Genomic DNA, 23228 nt, shown 5'->3' on the forward strand with positions numbered 1-23228 from the left:
TAGGTTGTATGGATAGGCAATAAAGCATGGTGCTATCAGCTAGAATAATGCAGATGAGTTTCCATCATATTCCAGATTCATTTCATGCTTTCGTTTCTCTAAGAGCTTTTTGGCTACCTCTGCTTCCCAGGGCACGTGCCATTTGTCATCTTATATTGCCCTCTGCTTAGCCAGAAGGTGGAATGACATGGTCAGGCTCTAACTGCTTTGATAAAGCATTGATTATTCCTGTCTATAGAGAGGTTAGAGAGAGTGAGTATGGAACGCAGGGGTTGCACTTGGAAGAAATCAATTCAATAAAGTCATTAGTGTCTCATTACTTGGAGCCAACATGACATACTGGCAATGATGGGTTCAGATTACATAACATTTTACTTTTAACTGAGGCTGCATGAAAATCTTTGGCTTAGTAGAGGTTTTAAGGGTTTGTACAAACCCTTCTTTTCTGTTCTGCTTTGCATAGGTTCTCACTGCTTGAGATTCACTTTGAGTTTTAGGTTCAAACAAGCCTCAGAAGTCAAAGCAACTCTCAGCTCAAGCCACTGCTCTAAAGCTGAACTGATTGCTGAGAAAACTCAGGCCCAAGGTTTGCCCAAGGTTCTTCAAATCTTGATTGCAGGATAGAGATTTGGGGTTTGGGACTGAACCTGAAACTAAAGATATCAAAGTTGCAGACAGAGCTATTTTTAACTTAGAGAACAAATGACAGAACTATGGTTTAGTTACAGTCTAAAAATGTTTGCAAATTCTTTGGGACAGAAAGCAGGGCTACCTTAGAGACTAACCATTTCAAAGAGGCATTAGCTTTTTAACAGCCTACTTTGTCAGAGGCTCTGTGACAGGGACCATCTTCTTTCCATGAATAATGCAAGGAGGCCCTGAATTCTGGCTGGGGTCTTTAGGCACTATTGCAATGTGAGTCATAATAATAACGAAGTTGTTTCACTTGAATCAAATAAAGAGAAAGATGTATGCATATTCATGCATTTCACATACGAGTGCAATGGAGATGCTCAAAATGTACATTTCTTTTTAGCTGACAGGAAAACGTATCTTCTTTTTTCTTTTAAAAGAAGCTCAGATATGTTGAAAGCAGCAGACTCTGCTAGGTACACAGGTATCTTGAGAGAGAGATCAGGAGGGGTAGGCTGATGAGTTATTATTGTGTACAGGTATTTTGATGCAGAGGTATTTGTCAGGGACTGAGTGCATTAATCTGGACACAAGAGAGATAGCTAGCTACACCAATGGGGTCAAGATTAGGCTGGGGAAACTAGTTTAGTCAAGACTACTCCAGTCCAGCACTTACTGTTTGGCTGTTTAATGATGCTGGGTCCGGCTTCTATCCCTGTCTCCCAACCCATTATTTTGAATGATGCTCTGTAACTCCAGGTCTTAGCCAGGAGAATCCTGTATCATGATCCTATAGGAAATATTCCAACTTGAATAGAGGCAGGATGTACTGTAAATCTCAAGAGAAACCCTGTTCTAACGAGTCAAATATGCAGACCCCAAGTATTGTCTAGCCTGTGTTCAAACCAATCCTGCATGGCTATTTGAAAGCAAAACTTCTCAAGCATTCTCACAGCAGGCAGCACATCTTAAACGGGGAGTATGTCACCTGGACAACTCCACTCCCACTTGCTACCAGGTGGGCCATCCCCTGTGCCATTTGCTTAACACTTTGGTGTTCAATTTTATTGTGCAGTTCAGCAGTTGGAAATAAGTGAGAGACTCAGCCTGCAGTCACTGCTAACCCTTAAACTCTATGTTGGGAACCATTTTTAAAACGTAGAGCAATATTTTGACAAATTCATGTCAAATTTCACACTAAAGCCCAAGTGCCAGGCCCAGGCTTTGGGAGTTTATATGTGTTGTATACGTAAGCACCCCAGATGAGCAATAAAGATCACAGTCCTCTACCCTACTGTCAGGCTTCAGCATCTTGGTTTGAGAAACTCCCAGTAACTAGAGACCGAGCTCTTCTCTCATCACTGTGCAGGGCATTTTGCATTTCTCAGTTAGATAACAAGGCAGAGTTTGCTGCAAGTCGGAGTTGCCATGTTCAGCAGCCTTTAATTCCTTTTGAAACCATTGTCACACTAGGCCAGCATGTAAAATTACATGCTCCCACCTGTCCCAGAGGCTGGGAAGCTAACCATAGCTGGATGCAAATACTCTCCTTTGGGTGGGGAAATATAAGCTACAGGCTCCATTTGCCAGTGGTGTTATTTGTGACTTGTGATTAAAATCATGGCCTCATGTCTGGCCAACCCACATTCCCCCTGGGGCAGATGATAGCTTCTTTCCAGCAGAATCTGGCTGCTGAACTGCGATGTCGAAAGTTTTCAAATTCAATCATTGCCACCGTTGTGTTGATTAATTGTGATACGTTTTGTTTCTCAATGGTGCAGCAGCAATAAAGGACTCAGGGCAGGTGTAATATGAGCTTCAGTTCACTTCAGATTCCAACATTCTTTATAAATTATTCAAGACAAGGAAAAGCTCCCCTTTTCTTTCTTTTGTTTGTTCACTATTAAGTAGAAGATCAAAGGAAACATTGGCTTATGCTGCCCTTTGGCTCTGTGCACACAAACATCAAACCTCCATGGCCAACACCTTTGCCAATGTTTGCTGTAAGAAGAAAGCACCTAAGCCAAAAGATTACGTATCTACTTAAGTCAGAGATGTTTCTATGTACTTGCAAATACCATTGATTTCACTGCTCAGTTGATTGGATGATGCTGAGGTGGTTAACTTGAGCCATCCAAGTATGAAAGCTTGGATCTCAACGCACATTAGTAATGCATGATAATGAAGAGGCAAGTTGCCTATGATCATTAACTGCACCTGGTACAGCAGCCTGGGAGGTGAGACAAACCAGGGCTGCCCAACTGGCAAGCCACAGGCTGACTCTGGCCCAGGAGGCATTATTATGCTGACCCCAGGCTCCTGCCTGGCTACCACCCCTCTCGGGCCTGTGACCAATGCTCAGAAGTTGGACGGCCAATAAAGCACAAGGTTGCAATAGCAACTTCCTTCCAAAGAAACAGCTCCTTTAACTTCACCAACTTGAGGGCAGGCAGTTCCTTGCTTCAGCCACGTATAAGTAATGCCTGAAAGTCCTGACTCTCTGTGACATTTCCAAGCCGTGGCTGCACCTTCTTTTCTGCTCTTTATTGGAGTTGTTTGAGGTTATGCTGCACCTTTAAGGCATCTTCTTTTGTGGGGGCAGTGAAGCGCACAAATTGCCTCCTGAGGTGTAGGGAGAGCACCGAAGCTTTGCCTCCTTTTCCCTGAGGTCAGGAGACCACTTTCCCCTCTGTGCTGGCTTGTGAAGAAAAAGGTGTAGCCTATATGACTTTGCTATTGCTGTTGCTTTTTGTGTGTGAGGTGCTGGCCTGTGCGGTGGTGGTCACTGGTATAAAACCCTACGACTGACTTGTAGTTGTGCGGCCTCATCTCTCCTGTTTCATTTTAGGAGAGGCTGATGTGCCTTGCATTAGAAGGCCAACTAGTGCTCAGGTCTTCATTTTCTCCAAGCATCAAGTTTGTCATTGCAAATGGGAGAGGGGCTCCTTGTGTCTGCCGTTCCTCCACAGAAGGGGTAGGCACCATAACTTCCCTAGCTACTTCCAAGCGTTTGTACTTGAATTATGCTGGTGTTTCATAGGCTGCTGTGCTTGATTGTTAATTATACTGTACCAGTGCATAGGAGGCCCCTTACTGTGCTCGGGTCCATACAAATGAGAGATACAATGATGATACGTAGCTCAGAAAGCTCATAGATTGGTGCTTTGACTAGGAAAGTGAGTGTGCTCCCCTTCTGGGTATGCTTAAAAGCATCTTTCCCCACTAGTCTTCGAGGGGGTCTTAACTGAAGGGTCTGGTGGTTGACAGCTGATTTAAGTGGGGTCTCCCCAGACTGAGTAGAGCAGCCTTAGTTAAAAGATACCAGCTGGAAAGTTTGGTTCCCTGTCCCCAGTCTCCCCTAAAATTGAATGAACTAAAGTTTTGCCCATGAGAAGCCTAGTGGGATGGTTCTAACTGTGAAGAGCTGCTGGATGGTACCAGAAAAAGATGAAATGTCGGAAAACAAGCACCTTCATGCTCTGTAGACTACTCATTGGTGGAGAAATGTTATTCTGTAGCTCCTCTGGGGTCAAAGTAAAAGTGCTGCAGACCTTACCTTAATGAACCTGAGATGCTTCTGCATTTACTTGAAATCTCCATGTTTGCTAGGTGCCTTTTAAGATCTATGCTCTAGGGTCTTCATTACCAAAAGAAATAGCTAGGAGACGTTGTTGAACTCCCTACAATGGACCAAATTCAGACTCCGGAAGGGAGTGCAGCTGCATTTGCAAAATTTCACTGAAATCAATTTGAAGCTGGTTGGAAATTCAGTGGCATGGGACACAGTAAAACATTGGGCACTGACAGACGTACCTTGGCTGTGCTGTAACTCATGGCACTTTATACCAAGCTGGCCAGGCTTGCAGGCGGGAGGGGGAGGGCAATGGATGGAGCAGCACCAAGCTGCTGGCTGGGGTTTGATGCCTGGCTACAGCTGGAGGGTTTGGGGGGTGGAATGGAGCAGCCCCCCCAACTGGGGTATCCTAGCTGGGGTATCGGGGGGAGCCAGGCTGGGCTTGTGGGATGAGGGACGGGACCTCCATTCCACCCCCACCTCCAGCTCAGGCTGGGCAAGTGGACAGCTCTTGCTGCTCCTTTCCCCCTCTCTCCTTTGCCCAGCCTGAGCTGGAACAGAGCCCCCTCACCTTGCAGGCCCAACCTGGCTCCCCCCCAGTACCCCAGCCAGGGGTTGCAAGGCGGTGGTGGGGCTCTAGTCCACCCCCACCACCACCACCTCCAGCTCCAGCTCCAGCCAGGCAGCAAACCCCAGCCAGCAGCTCTGCGCTGCTCCACCTCCCTGCCTGCAACAGGAAAGCCCAGCCCGCAACGTGTAAAAAATTAGCTCTTGAGGGAACATAAGTTCCCTAAGATGCTGTAAAGCAGAGTGCCTTCATCTAATACCTCATTTGAGGGAGGGTTGATTTTTTGCGCCATCATCTATTTAAAAAGCACTCTGCAGCCATGCACATTTGTCATGGCCCAGCTGTAGAGCACTTTCAGAGGCCCAATTGCACGAAAAATGTAACTTGTGTAAGTGCCCATTAATTGTATCACACAGGAGACATCTACTCATTGCATCACCCTTTCTACATGTATCAGGAAGCACAATCCACTACCTGCATATCAGTCAGACAGCAAGAAGGGTTACCTGAGGACAGCATAGAGATTTCAGTATGTGTCTGTCTGAAAGTAGGACCTCAAACGTGGCCAGTCAAAAGGAATACACCATGAATTAAATCCTGTAGCTCCATGTTGAGCTGTGTGTGTTTTGAAGGATGTTGGAAGGGAAAGAAAGAAAACCCAAAGCAGGGAAAGCACAGTGACATTGCTTAGAGGTTTATTGTGGAAATTATAAGCTATTTATGGAATGACCACTGTCCTTTAGGGCACAAGAGGGTGCTATATCCTTAAAAAGCTGATTGTACCCACTATGTTAATAGCATTTTGTCTATATGATAGAAATAAAGTACCCAGCCAGTGATTGTGCCTTTGTGTCTCATTAGACAGATGATTCTGCTTCATTTCTTCCCTGTTCTACCAGGAGTGTCTGAAACGTTTTGGAAGTTTTAAAATATTTACAATGACTGAAATTTCAAAAGGAGGAGAAAGACTTTCTATACTGAGAGGGAGAGAAGAGATGCACAAATCAGCCAAAGCCACAGGAAGAGCTGAGCAGTGTAGCAGAACAGACAGACACAGAAATGTCAGACAGAAAAGCAGGTCAAGAGGAAACTGGCTCAAATGGAGAATAATACAGGAAAGGCTGTAGACTACAGCAGGGAGGCAGGTGGCGGTGGGACATGCTACAATTGGTTTTGGGCAGCTGAGGGGCAGTGTTGTTGTGTGCAATCATGCCTTTCTTCTGCACATAGCTTTGTTTGGCTGTCAGCTCTTCGGGGCCTGTATTCGACATCATTGCACCACACCTGGCACCGTCCTGACTGCAGCCGCTTGGCTCCTACCTTCCTGTCTATGACATTTCAGACATAAAACGTGCCTCGAGGCACTTTGCAGAAACTCCACAGCATGTGTCAGGAGTGCAAACTATCACACTAGGGGCATTTGTACCTGCTCACAGCACTCTCCTTGCAAGGTAAAGGATACTCATGATTTACTCTACAGGAGAGGAATCCTTTCAGGGTAAGGGGCTGTGGTTAGAGCCCAGGGATTGGGGGCAGATTTGAGTTCTCTTGTTGCCTCTATTAGTAACATGGCCAGGGACCTCTGGCAAGGCAGGATTTAAATCCCTTCTCCGTCTGTTTCCTACACATAACAATACTCAGCTCTCTCTGAATATAAAGTATTATGACCCCAATTCTGGGTCTTTGGAACAAGGGACCGGAAGGGAACTCCTGTGCCATCAAGTCTGTTCTCCCAGACCTCCAGGAAATGATGCAGAATTGTAGTCATAAGTTAAAGGCACTATTAATAGAGGGCATTCTCAAGGTATTCTTGAATTCCCACTTGCCCTGCCTTTTTTACCTGAAGCAGATAGGATAGCAGCTTCTGATTCAACTTTTGGCTAAATAGTGAGAGGTGCTAAGTATCTGCAGCTCCTAACAGGAACATGCCCCAGTAGTGAGTGTCTGCAGGACTGGGCTGTTAAAGGTTAACAGCCTTTAATTCTGCATGAGGAATATCAGTGGTAGCTCCTTTGTGTGGCTGATGGATGGATGGATTCCAGACCAGAAGGGGCTCTTTATGTAACACGGCTTCCGCAGCCAGCTTTCCCTTTGCTTATTCATTTGTTGATGAGTAAGGACAGGGGAGCTGTCTTAAACCTCTCCTATCCTCAGACAGCTGAACCCACTATAGCCCTGGTGGAGGCCAGAACAGCTCTGAGGGATGCTATAACTGTGACTCTACTGCCTGCTTTAGGCTATTATGCTCCCAGAGGATAGTGACTGGTGTTAGAAAGCCCTGGCTATGCTATTCTCTGTCTCTCCTTCCTGCCCCCAGCATGCTGCTAGAGCCAGGGGCAATGCGTGGGTTGGCACAGATCTGCCTACACTGGCTCTCTACTTATCCCCCTTGCCTGGGAGGGCACAGGTTTGCAGCTGCATTGTCACTCCGTTCACACAGGCTCCCCTAGCTTAGAGCATCTGCACGGCAAAAATTAATTCCCCCTCAGCTCCCTCCCTCCTCTAGGCTCTCATCTCCCTCCTCCTCTGTGCCCTACTATCGCAGCAGCGAGTGAAGTGAAACACGCTTCTCTTGGAAGTTTGTGCAAAGGTATAATCCATCTGTTATCCCAGGCACCAAAAGCCAAAGCAAAACTACCATGCAACATTGTTGAGCCCAGCTGGTCAGGATTTCCCCGTCTTTCTTAACGGTGATGTGAAAATGCAGGACTCTCAGTATAAAATAGCACACCACAAGAGGCCATCCATTAGGGAGAAGGCTTTCTTTTCATAAAATGAAGGGTATGGAACAAGGCGCACAGGCTGAGATGCTAGATTTAGCTCTGAACACGTGCCAAGTAAGGACCGATTTAGAGGGAAGGACACATTTGCACCCTGTCTTGGGTAACCATGACTGTGATCATATATATGGATTTAGGTCATTTGTTGCTAGCTTCCTTTGGAGTTTGAGGAAAGTGTCTCAGAGGTATTTAGGCATCCAGTTCCTGTTGCTCTCACTGGAGTTGTGCTATTTATGCCTTTAGCCCCGCAGGGCTGTCCAGGCCACAAATCTGTGTGCTGCAAGGATGTGCCCAATGGGGCATGATGAAATGAATAGCTCGGCTCCCTACAGCAGGAGCAGGCTAGCTCCCTCCCCCTGCCTGCCCACCTTTTGGGGGCTGACCACTCAGAAGGAGGAACGCACCATGCTGTGGGAGGAAATAAAACACCTGACAGCATCAGGGCATATTACCTGAATGGCTACTTAAACATAAACTGTTGCTGGCAGAGCTGCAGGGGAGCTCCAATCACTCTGTGCCTTTGCTGCCAATTCCAGCAAAAGACAGGCTCTTTGCTTTTTTAACCTGCAACATCAAAAAAAAAGAACAAAGGAGTCTGTAAAAGGCCGTGTATTTGCCCAGTCCTTCCTCTGTCCCCTGTGCTCTACACTATTTCAATTCCCTGACAGTGTAAATCCTCACACTTACCTCCCTCCCTCTCTCCCTCCATCCCACTCTCCCTCCCCCCCCGCACGAGTCTGCTGCTATCTGATCTATGATGATATGTGATCTCTTGGATACAACCACACACACAAGTACCAGGCACTGCTACTCAGCTGAGCAAAATGTCTTTCTCCTAGCAGTGGTGCTCATCATCATAGATTTCAAATCCTTGACGATGTGGCCATGCTGTCCCTTTTTCCTTCTGCCACCTTCTCTCTTTGTCTGCCTGCTCTTCTTACCCTTGGGGCACTTCTGCCCTCCTGTGTGTAGCTGTATGGACTACCACACTATCGACTGCAGAGATCAAGGACTCCCCAGGGTCCCTAGCCCATTTCCCCTGGATGTACGGAAACTTCTCATAGCGGATAACAACATTCAGGATATACCATCTGATTTCTTTATCTTTTATGGAGATCTGGTCTACTTGGACTTCAGCAATAATTCCATCACCTCCATAGAAGATGGGACTTTCAGCAGCTCCACAAAGCTGGTTTTTTTAGATTTAAGCTACAATAATTTAACACAGCTCGATGCTGGGATATTCAGGTCAGCAGAAAAGCTGATCAAATTAAGCCTGGGGAACAATAATCTGGTGGATGTTGATGAGGCTGCTTTTGAGAACCTGGAGCAGCTCCAAGTGCTAGAGCTGAATGACAATAACTTGCAGACCCTCAGCGTGGCTGCCCTGGAAGGTCTTCCATCTCTTCGGATTATACGCCTGGAGGGCAACCCTTGGATCTGCGACTGTGACTTTGCCAACCTCTTCAGCTGGATACAGGAGAATGCATCCAAGCTTCAGAAAGGTAAGGCTAAAAGGTGTGTGCGTGTGCGTGTGTGTGTGTGCACATACTGTTCCTGCGGGTCAGATTATCTGTCTGGGTGTGTTGCCTGCAGTGACCCAAATGGTGGGTTTTGGTCCATCCACAATTACATGTTTGACACCAGTAAGTCTAGTAAAACAAAGCTGGTTTCTTATAGCAACAACATCCCTACCTGCCCCCCCCCCCCCCCCAAAAAATGTAGGACCTAATAATGTGTGAGTTTGGCTCGGGCACTAATCAGGGAGAGAAGGAGCCTTTTCACATGGGGTGAGCCAATGCTGATTCTCTTCCAGACCTTGGCTTCTTTCAGGTGAATAAATAGATTTCCCCTAATAAGCCCCTTTAAGGGATGAACATTTCATGCCAGCACACTGAGAGAAACGGATTTGACTCTGCCTTGCTCATCTATAAAACAGCACAGGAAGCTTCAGTCCATGCTCCCTATTTTAAACCACTGTGGTTGATCCTTTCCTTGGGGTTATTTGCTTTTGGTAGGCAGCATACACATCTCTGACATCAGGTTAGCTGCTGATGTCGCTCATGAAAATAACATCGTTTATAGTCTGAGAAGCCAATTTAGACATTGGCTCAAGCTACAAAATTTGGATCCGCAGGCAGTTTGGTTCTGGAACACCCCAAAGTGCAGGGGACGCGGTCTGGGGGGTTGGACTGGCATGCACTGAAATAGTATTAAGACTGTCGCGTGCAGGCTTCGAGACGCCCTCCTCAACTCTCCTCTTAATCTGACAAGCTTTAGTTGGAGATCACAGCACAGTTCATGGCTCCCTACAAGCACCAGGTCATAAACTTTTGCCACTGAGCCACCCAGCTGGCAGTGAAAGGCAAACTGCCAGGAGCATGGGAGGTCACAGAGCAGCTCTCGGTGCGTGAAGTAACACCTTTGTGAGATCGGAGCTGCAGGGTCTGTGTCTGAGTAGGACTGTGTTTGATTAAGGAAGGGGCTGGGGTGATAAACGACTGGGGCTTGAGGACTGGAGGAAGAGGACGGTGGTGGGGCCCCATTGTCAAAACAGCTCCACTGTGTTCCCTGGATTGGCAGAGGCAGAGGAAGGAAAAGACGATGTGAGCTAAGAAACCAATTTCAGTAGCTTCATTTTTTTTTCTTATCATCACCAGTGAGGCTGTAATATCTTATGTCCCTGCCCTTGGGTCTCTGACCTTGGGTGGCTTTTTCTGTGCATTATGTACTCTCTGCTGTAACAAAAGGATGTTGTTTTGGGGAACAACTGATTTTCAAAAAAAAAAAAGGAGTGTGTGTGTATGTGTCTGTGTGTGTTGGGTGGGGGGGGAGGTTATATAACCACTCAATAGGCCCCACTTTGCCCCAACTCTTTCACCATGTTTAAGTCACACCTTAATCCTTCTTCCCGTATCATGCCCAATTTTGGTTTGTTTCTTAGTTGAAAATGTGCAGACCTGTGACCTCTACTGCTGTCTCCAAGTCAAACTCAGGCCCGTCTTCCCCTACATGCAAGCCCAGACTCTATCTATTGTCCCTCTCCCCCAGCCCAGGTTCCCAGCTGAACCTTCATCCCAAGATCTTGTCCAAGCTGCATTTAAACTTCGCTCCCTAAACCTTTCCCTGTTAGAAAGTGTTGGTTTCTCCCACCTCTTTTTCTGACCCAGGACTTCCCCAGTCATTCTGACCTACCTTGCCCTCATATCCAAACCAATTCTGGTCAGGCCTTGTGCCCTCAACCCCAGCTTGTGTCCTGCCCCATCCTCTTTCAGCAGAGTTGCCTCCTTTCTCCTCTCACCTGGCATTGCTCTTATGCCTATTTTCTAAGCTCATTTCAACTCCAAGCTTGTTTGGCCTGGAAATCCCAAGGGATCCAGATTTCTCAAAGCATTTCCAGTGCTTCCTGTTATCATCCCAGCGATGTATGCCCTCTGACAATATCTAATTGGGACCACTTTAATGCCCAGGTGAATCAAGGAAACAGAAATGCTGGCCAAGTAACTAAAAGTATTCACTAGTTTCTTCCAAGCCTCAAAAGATTCACTTTGATTTATCTTTGGGCAGAAGTTCAGACTGGTTCTTTTTGCAGTTGTTTCCCCGCATCCCTATACCTCAATCCTGCAAACAGAGGGTTAATAGCTTTACTTATGACAGCATATAAGCAGAAGGGCTTGCAGGATCAGGACTCAAATACCCTTAGAAGTACAGGCTGGGTGCATCTACACATGCACTGTAATGCACATTAGCCTATTTCAATGCACATTAAGTGTCACTTAAAACATGCTCTTTAGTTAATGCTTATTAAGACAAGCTAATGCGCAATTTCCTAGTACCTCACCGTGAAGATACTAGATTTAATGCACATTAACTAAAGCACATTAATGCACATGTAGATGCACTTGCTGTCTCTTCAGTTAGAGTATAAAGACCTTATTTAAGGATGTGCAAGCAAAAACCGAGCTGCAAAGTCGGAGCATTGCTTTGTGAATCTTGAGTGAGACTGGACATGATTCTCCAGTGCTTTTCAACTTCTGCCATCACTTCCTTATGGGAGAAGCGAGGATTTTTTACTATCATGGCAGCAACATCACTCTATCACTTTCTTAGGCAATGTAGGTATAAAAATAGCATGTTGCTATTCTGATTTAGCAGCATTTTCCACCTGCTTTTCACAGTGTAATTAACAATGCTAAGTGCTAGGCATTTGACATCAGATGCTTTATCACTTTATGTGTCTGGTCGTCAAAGCCACATTCTGATTAACTTCTCTGATAGCATTACAGCCGGAAATGACTCTGCAGGGTAGCAGGAAAAACTGCACTCCACCTGGATATTTAGTATTCAGACTAATTGACTTTGTGATATGCTTCTGGATGTCTGGAGACACATTAAAGTGTTTTTGCTTCGAGTATGTCAAGAGAAGTAGGGCAGCCAGCATGATGCCTGGAGACAGTGTAAAAGTGGAAGAGGCAGGGTGAACTTCCAGAGTTCAAAATAAAAGAATGAATTCTGCAGCACACGTTCCCTTTCTGGTTCTGTAGCAACTCCACTGTTTGCACTTGCTGGTGTGTATTAATGGGGAAAGCTAGGATGATTGGTGATTACATCTACTTAAGGGTCAATGAGAACAGGCTGTGATTTAGCAGTGCAGGCTGTCAAGGGATAGTTCTATAAAGTCTCAAGCTTGAAACCACCAGATACCTTACATTCAACGTTCAGGTGTTGGGGGGAAAGGGAACACATTGAAATACAGGTGAACTGAATTATCAGAGACCTACAACATTTTATGCAACAGCGTTGGCCACAAAGCATTGCAAAGGTGGTATAAAGCTTCGGCTAATGTAGCGGCCATCTCTGCTAGGCTCAAAACCAGCTTGAGGTGTGATATGGTGGACTGGGAGAGGAGAAGGCCTGCCAGGATAGGAAGAGGATACATTCCTGATATTTAGTAGCTAGTGTAACACCCATAGGACTAACTTGCACTAGTGCGAGATTCTAGACCTAGGACTGCAGCTTTCAGATATGACTGTGGAGTATGGTGACCCTTTTAAAGGTTAGAGCTGGTAGAGAGAAAGGAAGGAGGGGCTGGGAAGGAGAAACATCAGGATGGCTTCAGACTGTAAATTTCTTTTGATCACGCGCTTAAAGAGCATTTCAGGAGTCTCATTTTAATGGCTCTGCCTCTTCTGTCAAATAAAGTGACTCCAACTGGAACCATTTATTTAGCCCACCAGCTACTCTATCTGAACTTTGGTGCTTCAGTAAGGGGGATCCTGATCCAGCTGCCTTGGATTTTAATTATATAAACCAGATGCCTGATGGATAGGGTTTAACAAAAACAAAACACACAGATTGTAGTCCCCATACATGTAGTTTAAACCCTAGAACAATTCATCCCCCAAACCCTCTACTTGTGCAATCCAGATGTCTGGATAAACTGGTGGCCCATGTCTTAACAATAATCCAACCCATGGCATTTTGCAAAACCCATGTCCATTTTCCCTGAATTCTTATTTCAGGTAGAAAGTCTGTGAACTTGCAGTCAGTGCTGACCTGTCTCCAACTGTTTGGTTGGGAAGCTTTTCCCCAGCTGTGCTGCTTTTTGCACATCCAGCTCTGTTTCTTCATATAACCAGCTGGGATTTGAGTCATTTTACAGCTCCTAGCATTTATTCATCCAACCCATATTTTAAATAAAGCATCCCTTGGTAATAAGTGTTGCTTCTCACATGCTACATTGCAAACAGACTAGTAACAGAAGCTGCATATAAAGGTTTGTGCTTCAAGTCGAAGGCTGTTGATTCCTCTTCCAGGATTGTGAAAAGGTTAAAAAAAATCTTGAATTTCCATCATGCTTCAAAACCAAATGTACGTTTTGCCATTGGAATGTCTACAGTCAATGAATCAAATTGTCAAAGGAACTGAAGTCTTGTTTAAAAATAAATGAATGGTGTTGTATAGCAAGTTTTTCTTCCTGAAAGAATCTAAAAAGTGCTGTCCAAACCACAGACGAAATTCACCCTGGTATTTAAGCTTTCTTCAAGTTAACTGCATGGAGGTAAAATGCATTTTACGGGACTGCAGAACCACTGAGATATCTGCTGCACATTGCAAGGGGTCAGATACTAAAGATATTAAGGAATTTTATTTTGCAATGTGCTTCTGTACAGAAAAGATAGTCTTTTACATAACAGTTCTGCTGAACATCCCTCTCCGTGTGTATGTACACACACACACACACACACACACACACACACACACACACACACACGGGCACCCGTGCTCTGAAATAAATAGTATCCTGTCTTTGAAGGATGAGAGACCGGGAATTTGAAGGTTAAACTGATTTATCAAAAGTGAGAGGAAGAGCATACACTTGAAATTTTCCAAGGAACTTGGGAGATGCAATGTAAGAAATGTGCTGTTTGGAAGTGTGAGTTAATGCTGAATAAATGCAAGCATGTTTGGAGACTTGATTTGCAAAATTTTGGGATCTGTATTCCAACCATCCTAGTCTGCTAGGGGTGTAGAAGAGATCTTAAGAATACAAGGGGAAATTACAGGCGCACCAAAGCCAAAGGAAGTGTGGCCATTGCATTCAGTGGCACCAGGATTTCATCCAAAGCTTATTTCCTGATATTTCTAGTATTTGCTGCCTCAGGCAGAGCTACTAATGCCATAGAAATACAACCCAGCTGCTCCTGCTATCTGAAACAGCCTTCCTGTTTTCCCAGACCTCATCTGCTGTCTGTCTCCTGTCCCATCTCAGCTGAAAATGCACATATTGCCTCTTGCCTACACTTCCTAATGTTGTTCTCCCACTGCTATTATTTCAAATTCCAGGCTTATCCTACAACTTGCTGTTTTCAAAGGCACCTGCTTATGGATTGCAGTTTGGGGTCTAAGTTTGCAATTTTAGTCCTTAAATCTGAACAGCTTTCTGGGGATAAAACTTGGGGGAAGGGCACTCATTCACAGTAGTAAGTTGTATAGTGGTACAGTGTAAGTTGTACAGTTGTATAAGGAAAATCTACTCTAGTACACTCCTGACTTCCCCCTATCTTAAATATAGACAGTGCGTGGAGAAAAATGCCAGTACTGGGCAGAATTCAAGTAGCCTGTGGTGGCATATTAATTTAAGTGCTTTGTAGAGGTCTCTGTTTCTGTTTTATACCTTCCATGGACATGCTTTAGGTAGCTGTGAGCATGACCTTGTTTGCTAATGGCTAATGCATTTTTAACATTGCTTTTAATTAGAGTTTAAGTAGTTCTTGAAGTGTGACTATGGTGTCTCCTTTCCATCATCTTGCCCTGCTTTCACACTCTCTCTCATTTTGTGTCTTAGGAAAAAGCTTGCCCAGTGAGGGTCAGAAAGCCACTATGATGTAACAGTATTGCAAAAAGCAGCCATTCTACCATTTAAAAGTAGTGACAACAGCATGGTCATTATCATCCTGTCGTTAGGTAATACATGTTCCAATGAAGGGCCTTCCCAAATTTAGAGGAACAAAAAGTTTCAATGTTTTATTTATTGAAACGTTCCAGCTACGGAGCTATATGATGCTTGCATCACTTTAACAGAAACCAGTGCCTGAGAGGGGCTACTAGCAAAACAATATGGGTTGATCGTATTTTTAAGAGGCCCACGATGTCTGTCAGTCACAGAGTTCCTGACAGATTGTAGTGTGATGGTTACATATGTAGGAAATCAATAGGATTAGCATTTACATGGTTGAGGGAGAGGACTGTCTCCTGAGTTGAGGTAATAGGAGAATCTGAGCTCTCTGGTTCCCTCTGAAAATTGTTGAAAGGAATGCCATTGACAGCAGGAGATCCCATGTGAAAACACAAAAGCTACAGCTGGAGCCATGTCCGCGTCTCCTTCGCCGGGCACTTGTTGAGTCAGCTGTTGCTCTTTTGCATGTGCAGGAATGGCACTTGACCTTAATAAACTCTAAAGTATTAGGTTCACATTGCTGCAGATATATAGCTGGCTGAGCTGTCATCAGGACTTCCATGATTAGACGGATAGATAAAAATCATCTGCAGAAAAAGTTTTGAAAGGAAAGTGGCAATGAGACAGGGAGAAGAAAAAAATGAGTAGGTAGGATGACATTGTAGGCAGCTTTGTGGAGGGAGGCCTCTGAATGGGGTGCAGGAAGCTAAAGTCGGATTCCAGGGATGGAACAATGTCACTGGAGCAAGAGAGACAGCAGCTTGATACTGATGGCTTGGTAAACCGGAGTGAAGGTTATGTACAGACAGTCAAAAAGCCCGAGGCTGAATCAATTCAGTCTTTGCAGGTTAGTTTGGGCTGTGTAGATTGAACCGCTGGCGATGCGTAGGGCACGTGCACCTGCTGAGATTGGCCGTGCACCCCTTGGAAGCACCAGCTGTGATACCGGCAGTGCCAGCAGAAGTGCACTTCCAGTTTTGCCGCTGGTCTGGTCGGTGATTGGCTGCTGGGGGACCCCCCTGGTCTCAGGAGGCACCAGTCAGCCATGGATTGAACCAATAAGCAAGTGAATAGACATTCACTATTGATTTTGGAAATGCTGCCCATGTCTGTAGTGACCCAGGCCAGAAGCTAGTGTATGCCTCTCTGCTTAGCTGGGGCAGGCAGGTTGGGCCAAGGCTAGCCTGTTCACCCTGTGGTGGGGGAGGAGGGGGGTTTGCAGGGGAGGTGCAAAGCATCCTGGTATGCTGGAAGACTGTGAGTTAACTTGAATCTGGAGGGGGTCTGGGACAGAATTTCAATAAACTGATTTAACCTAAATCAGTTAAGTCTGATACTACTTAAGCCTGAAACCATCCAGGTTTATCTTAAACAAGTTTTGGACATTTTGAAAGTGCTTTATGTGCATTGAACTTCTGTTGTGTTGCAGATTTGAGCAGTTTTCCGATCGCTTACACCGGTTTAGGTGTAATTTCTGTCCTTAGCCCAAAGGATCATGAGACAACCGCATTGAGGTTCTTAGCCTAAAGCAGCAAGCTTTAATTTATTTTCCCTGTAAATTCTTGCAGCCAAGGGCCAAACTGGCCATGCTGACATCAGTGGCCCTAATGAACTCCTCGAAAACAGTAAGTGTTCATTTCAAAGCGGGTCATAAAGAAAGGCACACGTTTCATTTAACCTTCTACTTAGGTAGAAGGTCAGTGAAACTGTCAGCCTTCATGTGCAGTCCTCCCTTCTTCGTATTAAGCACCGATCCATGTTTCCGTGGTACGCACAGAGCAGCCTTAACAGTGGATATCAGAATTAAACCAGACTCACCCTGGAAGAGCCCTGAGACATTGCCCCAGCACAGCACTTCATCCGGCATTGCTGAATGTGCAGACATGTTGCTAGCGCAGAACATAACAGGAGCCAGGAAAAGAACGAAAAGCTCCAGTACATCTTGCTCATTCAGCAGCTTTTAGGCTGTTGCAGAAGCCATTCCTTCAAAAAGAAGTGAGTCTTTTGCATGCCCCCTGCACCAGTTTGTAAAAACAGTGAATCCTGATTGTCTTGCTGTAAAACAATCTGACGGCCGCTGGTTTTCACTAGTTTCTTCCTTTTTCCTGAGGCTGTCAGGATAACTTTGGTAATTTCTACTTCACAAATCCACTTAGGCCAACATTTTCAAAAACAAGCCCCTAAGCCCCTATTTAAATAGTGAAGCACTTTCAGCCCTAATCTGAGGCAAACTGAAGTCAAGGAGAATTATGGGTTCTTGCATCTTTTTTTTTTTAAAGAAAGAAAGAATTAAGCTGGTTTTTTTAGGTGCTCAGATTTTGATTTCTTTCTTTTTTTTTGCCTTCTTATTTATTGGTAGCTGTAGGCAGGTTTCCCTGGAATTCCATCTCTCCAAAGCTGATGTCTCTCTCACTGCTTTATTAATACAGCTAAGACAATTGCGACTGTATTTAAGTAGAAGACAGGGAAATGTAAGTGGAGGCAGAATACTATCTAAGGGATAACATGATCCACTTAAACTTTGCAAGGCTTTATAAACTTCATTTTGTAACTTCAGAGAACAGCTAAAATGTCACCCTGGGGGCAGATGTTCATTTTATTTTTCCAGAAAAATTGGAGAAGAATATTCAAATGCTCCTAATACCTTCTACAAGTTAGCAAACCCAGGGGTAGTGAAAACAGAACTCAGTGCAATATTTGCAGTGATTTTAGCTTCCTTTTTACAACTGCGTTCAGTATTCAAAGGACAGTTTGTATCTGCTGTACAGTACTGCTGCTATATGCCTGGTGTTAACTGGCAGCCAGTAAAAGTGGTGGTAAATATTTGTATATGAGCATCCTTTGGAGGACCACTTGAGATTAACTGTGCTGTACAGAAAAAAATACTTGGAAGGAATAGAATTCTCTCTGCCAGTGATTCTCATCCAGGGTGGCTTTTAAAGGGGTGGGACGCCATGCAATGTTAGCAGTGCAAACACCCACGTAGGATTCACAAGATTACGCCCATAAATTTCAAATAGGAATCCACAGTGGGAAGACCACTCTGGCCTGTTACGGTCTTTCTAAGTTTTTTGCAATGCAAGATTTGTTCTACTATTTTGCCATAGTCATTAATGAGTGCAAGCTGAGATCTAGAACTTCCCAAGGGGTGCTAGGTTTACCAAGGCTGGCAACCACTGCTCTATGCTACTGAATAGGATAGTTCAAAACAAATGAAGAAAATAAAAAGTCAAACTACAGAATGCCTAATTTGTCTAGTATACTTTATAGGATGGTTTTCTTAAGGCTCTGGCATTTTCAGAAGAGGCTCCACTCAAGCGCTAGGTTTCTCCAACTTGTCTTGTTAGTTGGGAAGTGTGCCTAAGAGTCAGGGTATGTTTTCTTGAAGCAAAATCTACTAGTCTAAGTAGTAACATTTCTAAAATCTTAAATAGCGCCTGTGATTGCTGACCAGATACTTGTCGGTTGTGCCTGTCTGTGTGGATGCTGTTCCTGTGATGGAGCCGAATGTAACTGGGATCTGTTCGGTGCTGTTTCTTAGCGTGGGATGACTGCCGCAGGTGCAAAGAATACACTTTTCTGGTGCGCATCCCTAGACCAATGCTACCAACTCAGTACAGCTTGTCTTCTGACAGGGATTACAGTGCACTGGGGAATGAACCAGCAACGCTTGTCTTACTAGAGAAGGTCCTGTTTTCCCCACCACAAGCCTTCCCCCTACACCTTGTCACAGAAGAGCTGAGTCTTCATGACCCATATGTAAAGCTGGCGCTTTAGGTTATATAACCACACCAGTCAGGTTAGCTGTGGTATCTTGATCTTCTCAATTATCGAATGTGCTTTGTTATTTCAATGGCACCACGAATAATGAATGAAGAGGAAATGGTGCAGTCTAGGTGTCTAGGGGTGTGTTGTACCGCAGCCATCACCCCTGGGGGGGTGGTGATGAGCGGGCTTGCAGATTCAGTGGGATCTCTAGACCCTGTCAGAGAGCGTGGTCTTGGATGTGAGTAGCCATATTTGCCATTGCAGTCTGGCTACCAACCAGTCTGGGGAGCCTAGAGGGGTCCTAGGATAGATTTGTCCTGGTGCCTGGGCAGGTTCAGGCCTGGACGAGTCAGGTTGCCATCTTCTCCATTCAGGGGTTGTCTGGGGTTGGAGCAGCATTTTGCACAAGGTGGGGAAATCCTTAGGACTTCTCTCATTTCCATCTTGGCCCATTGCAACAAGAGTTCATAATCCCAGGGGTTTATGCCCCCTTCCTCCTCAGGCTTTCCCCCATAGGCTTGTATCTGGAGGATGGAGGGGCCCCTGTGGAGGCAGCGCAGAGCTGATGGCACTGGCCCTGTACTGGGAGGCTTTTCTGCTGGGGAATGCACTGCTGGGGATGAGGAGAGCCATGTGGCTGCTTCCTACTATTTAAGCTGATATGAAGCACCTGCAGCACAGGATTAACTCTGCCCCTTGTACCAGAGGCGTGATGACACGACTGGGCACCAAGAGCAGCTGCCACATATGGAAGCAGCAATGACTTCTTTCCTCACCCCAAGTTGGCATGGGATTGCTTCCCAAGCATCCGTCCTAGTTATGCTACTGCCTTGTACTCTTTTCTGTGATGTAATATAGATTAGTCAGGGAAGCACAAAGCTTATTTGAGTGACCAAGATGTGTTCACAGGCTGGGAGCTCAACTTATAAGACATCATCCTTCTGTCTTCTGACCTTAGTGGGTTGGACAAGGAGAGAGCTGCTGGGAAGTCACGCTGTGCAGCGTCATACCTGCCAGCGAAATAGTGATTGTAATTAATGCTGATCACTCTGCAGCAAGATCCCCTGCCCTGCCTTCATCCACAGAGCCCCTTTTGCCCTGCATGACCTGCGTGTAGTAGAGCAGGATACTGGGTAGATCTAGCTGATACAAGACAGGGCCTTCTCCAAGAACAGTGTTGTGGTGATGAAACAGCAGTGTGCGATGCCAATCTAAAACGGGAATTTAGGGAGATGTGTGAAGAAAATCAGTTCCTTTACATTTTCTTGTAAGGCTAATTACCTCTCGGCAATCGCTGCTGAGGCAATTGTGTTAGCTTTGGTGGGAGAAGCCCCATGTGTCATTAGAGACGTGGCTATTATTCTTGCTCCAGCTACAAACAAAAGGCCCCTTGAAGTCAAAAGACCTCTTGAAGGAAACTCCCACTGATGTTCAGAGGCTTTGCAACAGCCCGCAACGTGCACAATCCAAGTTAACTCACTAATGTGAACAGGACCATAAATAGCCTCTCACCCACTGGCTCCTATTGCCACTGAGCATGGCAGTCAAGTCCGGTTACTGCCAGCACAATTTTAGCACCCTATGGAGTCTTTTTCTTTCCCGTCACACACAGAAGAAGGTGCGTATGCAGAGTGGGTGGAAGCTAGCTAGGTCTCTGTGCCAGCTTCTCTTTGATCTGAGGTCCTGCTTTACCCATTGCCACCTATTCGTTCCCATGATTAAGAGCCCTGCAAAAACTTGCACATTGTCATGTCAGAAAATAAAGCAAATAGAAAATTCCAATGTACTGTGGCTCGCCTGAGAGCGTGACCTAGATTTCCAGCCCCGGGGTGGGAATCTGCAGAGAAGCCTTGTTTGCTTGTGTTGTAATTGGGCTCCACCTCACTATGGTGTCCTCTAATTCTCACAGCAGGATCTACTCTCTGCAGCTTGCTGCAAAGCAGACGCTCCTCTATTTGCAGCGTTTGCTTCCCGAAGTGACGTGAAAACTGTGAATGTCACTTGGGGAACAGACCAGAGCTGCACCCCGCTTCCCACCAACATCAGTAACACCCCATAGGTTTTTCAGGATTGAGCTCAAGTCCTTCTCCCTACTTCACATTTTGCCTTGCTTGCATATTATGTGCACAGCACGAATCTGAGCTATTCCCAGGGACAAAGGGCACATCTGCATTGCACTTGCGCTGAGCCAGGAGGGCAACCAAAAAGTATGCCCTGCCCCACATGCAGCAGGTCCTACAAGTAAAGCAACGGTGGCTCTGCCAAACTTATGCCCAACACTGCTCCCGCTTGCTCTTGGCTGTGCCCATTCGGTCACTCAAGTGACTACATTGTCTGATGCCCAGGATTTGGCACATGAAAAGCAGGACTGAGGGGGCACGGATGCTTCTCTAGGGTGCACCCAGGCTCAGCAGAGACACAGCGTAGACTTGCTGGAAGACCTGCGGAAATGCTGCTGCTCAGAACAATAACTCTTTCCGCCATCTCACCTGATCTCTGTCTTTTGCTCCTGTTTTTTTTCCTTTTCTCTTTCACATGGTGGGAGAAAGCGCAGCATATATTTTCTCTCTGATACTTGTGTGCAGTAAAGCTGCTTTGCACCATTCCTGCATGGAGCAGACATCGAAAGCTGTTGGGGATCTGACTGCTGGCAGAGTCTGTCTATGAGACCTTCTGGTCCAGGGAGAGCGGCCAGGCTGTCTGTATGCCAGGTTGATTTGTGGCTGGAAGGGCAGTGGCAGACAGTGTAAATTCCTCTAAATGAAGCTGAGGAGCAGACTGGCATGAAAACCGAATTTCAGGGTATTCTGAGTTTTAAAAACTATTTGGAACCAGACTGGAAGTATCTCCTGAAATAATACTTTTTTTTTAAAATCCACATTGATGACATTTAATTTCCACATCTGGTTTTATTGAAGAGCTTAACACTATATTTTTTTTCAAATGCAAGTTGATTTGAAACAAAAACTGACGTGTTCCTCTTTGGAAGTGTTGAAATAGTATTGAGATTTCTTATTTGTTTAAGTAAGACTTTGTCAAAATTGGAACATTTGCACCAAAAGATTTTTGAGTGTGAGATCACATTTTCTAATAGAGAAATTGGGAAATGATGACTGACTCTCACTGGCAACCAAAAGAATCCAGGTTTGAGAGGCACCTGGTGGGGTTAAAGTCACTTCTTGCATCTCTCCTTTGGACTTGTGCTGAGTATGCCTCGGGTATACAAGAAAATAGCAGCTTTCTTTATTACAGGGCTATTTTCCATAATGCCGAATTTCCATGACATGTTTTTTGCCTATTTGCTATATATAATGATGATGATGATGTTGATAAATAAGAGTAAGTGTAGAATTTCATTCCATGGATGAAATTGTGCTTCTGGGCAGACCACCAGCTGAAAGCTCATTTGCACTCGAATTGTATTGAAGTCCAATCAAATGTAAACAGGGCATAGATTTAAAGTGCTTGCACTCTGCTGCCAGGGGAGGTTCAGTTCAATTGTCTTTTCAGATACCTGATCTTAAAGCGCTACTCATCAGAAGTATCTGTGCGCGTAAAAAGGGATTAGACAAATTCTTGGAGGAAAGGTGCATGAGCAGCTCTGGAGCATGGGGCATAGGGGTACAGCTGCTGAATCAGAACTTCCTAAACCTTAAATCCTTTGAGGCTGCAAGTGAGAGAGGAACAGTGGAAAAAACCCCAGTCACACCCAGCTCACTCTCCTTTTCAGCATCCTCTCTCTGCCCCTGGGTGACACTGGACAAGATGGACCTATGGTCTGACCCAGTAAATGGCAGTTCTGATGTTCTTATGTTATCTTCTTATGCATGTAAAATGGGAGGGCTCGCAGTCTCGCCATCACATTTAGACTCACATTTTCTTTCCTCTTTTGAATATTTGCAAATTCCCACCTCCACAAAGATTATATTCTCAGCTGTGCTAAGCTGAAAAACCTTTCCACAGATCTCACATCCCCTGGGAGCAGAATTTTCTGCCACAACATTGCAGCGATCTCTTCCCCATAGCTAATGTCTTCCAGTTAATTCTAATTTGCAATATGCTACCCTGATTCACTTCTGACTTCTAATTATGTTCCCATGTTTTTTTAACCTTTTAGACATAATTAATGCTTTAGAAACAGAGAGCAGCTAGCACTTCATTATTTCTAGTGTACAAATTGTATTAAATAAATCATAAGAGAACTAGATGGCCTTGGGGAATTGGATATGCTGCCTCTGGTGTCTTTGTTCCTGTTTCAACTGTAGTCTATATAAAGACTTTCCATGGGTTGCTATTTTGATGGCTTGTTGGTGGATGGGGTGTGATGAGCTGGTGGTCTAAGATCAAGTCCTTGGGGAATCGTGTCCACCAACCCAAAAGTGTACTTCACAATTGACACGTTTGTCGATTCACTTATCCCTGCCTCTCTTCTAATCATCATCATCA

The 23228-nt window shown here is 45.2% G+C and overlaps 1 protein-coding gene across 4 annotated transcripts in view; it reads left to right on the forward strand.

Annotated features, from left to right (window-relative positions):
- The window catches only part of LRRC38 (leucine rich repeat containing 38), a 258878-nt gene that overhangs the window by 75862 nt on the left and 159788 nt on the right, over positions 1 to 23228 (forward strand). Inside the window, exon 1 of one of the 4 annotated variants that reach the window (XM_006273446.4) lies at positions 206 to 9060. The exons of the other annotated variants lie outside the window; for them this stretch is intronic. Coding sequence (XP_006273508.2) covers positions 8310 to 9060 — 751 coding nt within the window. The 5' untranslated portion in view covers positions 206 to 8309. Of the gene's footprint in view, positions 1 to 205; positions 9061 to 23228 lie in introns of those variants that run through there. 4 annotated transcript variants of the gene reach the window in all.

The sequence above is a fragment of the Alligator mississippiensis genome, chromosome 13, assembly GCF_030867095.1.
Source record: "Alligator mississippiensis isolate rAllMis1 chromosome 13, rAllMis1, whole genome shotgun sequence".
NCBI lineage: Eukaryota > Metazoa > Chordata > Crocodylia > Alligatoridae > Alligator > Alligator mississippiensis.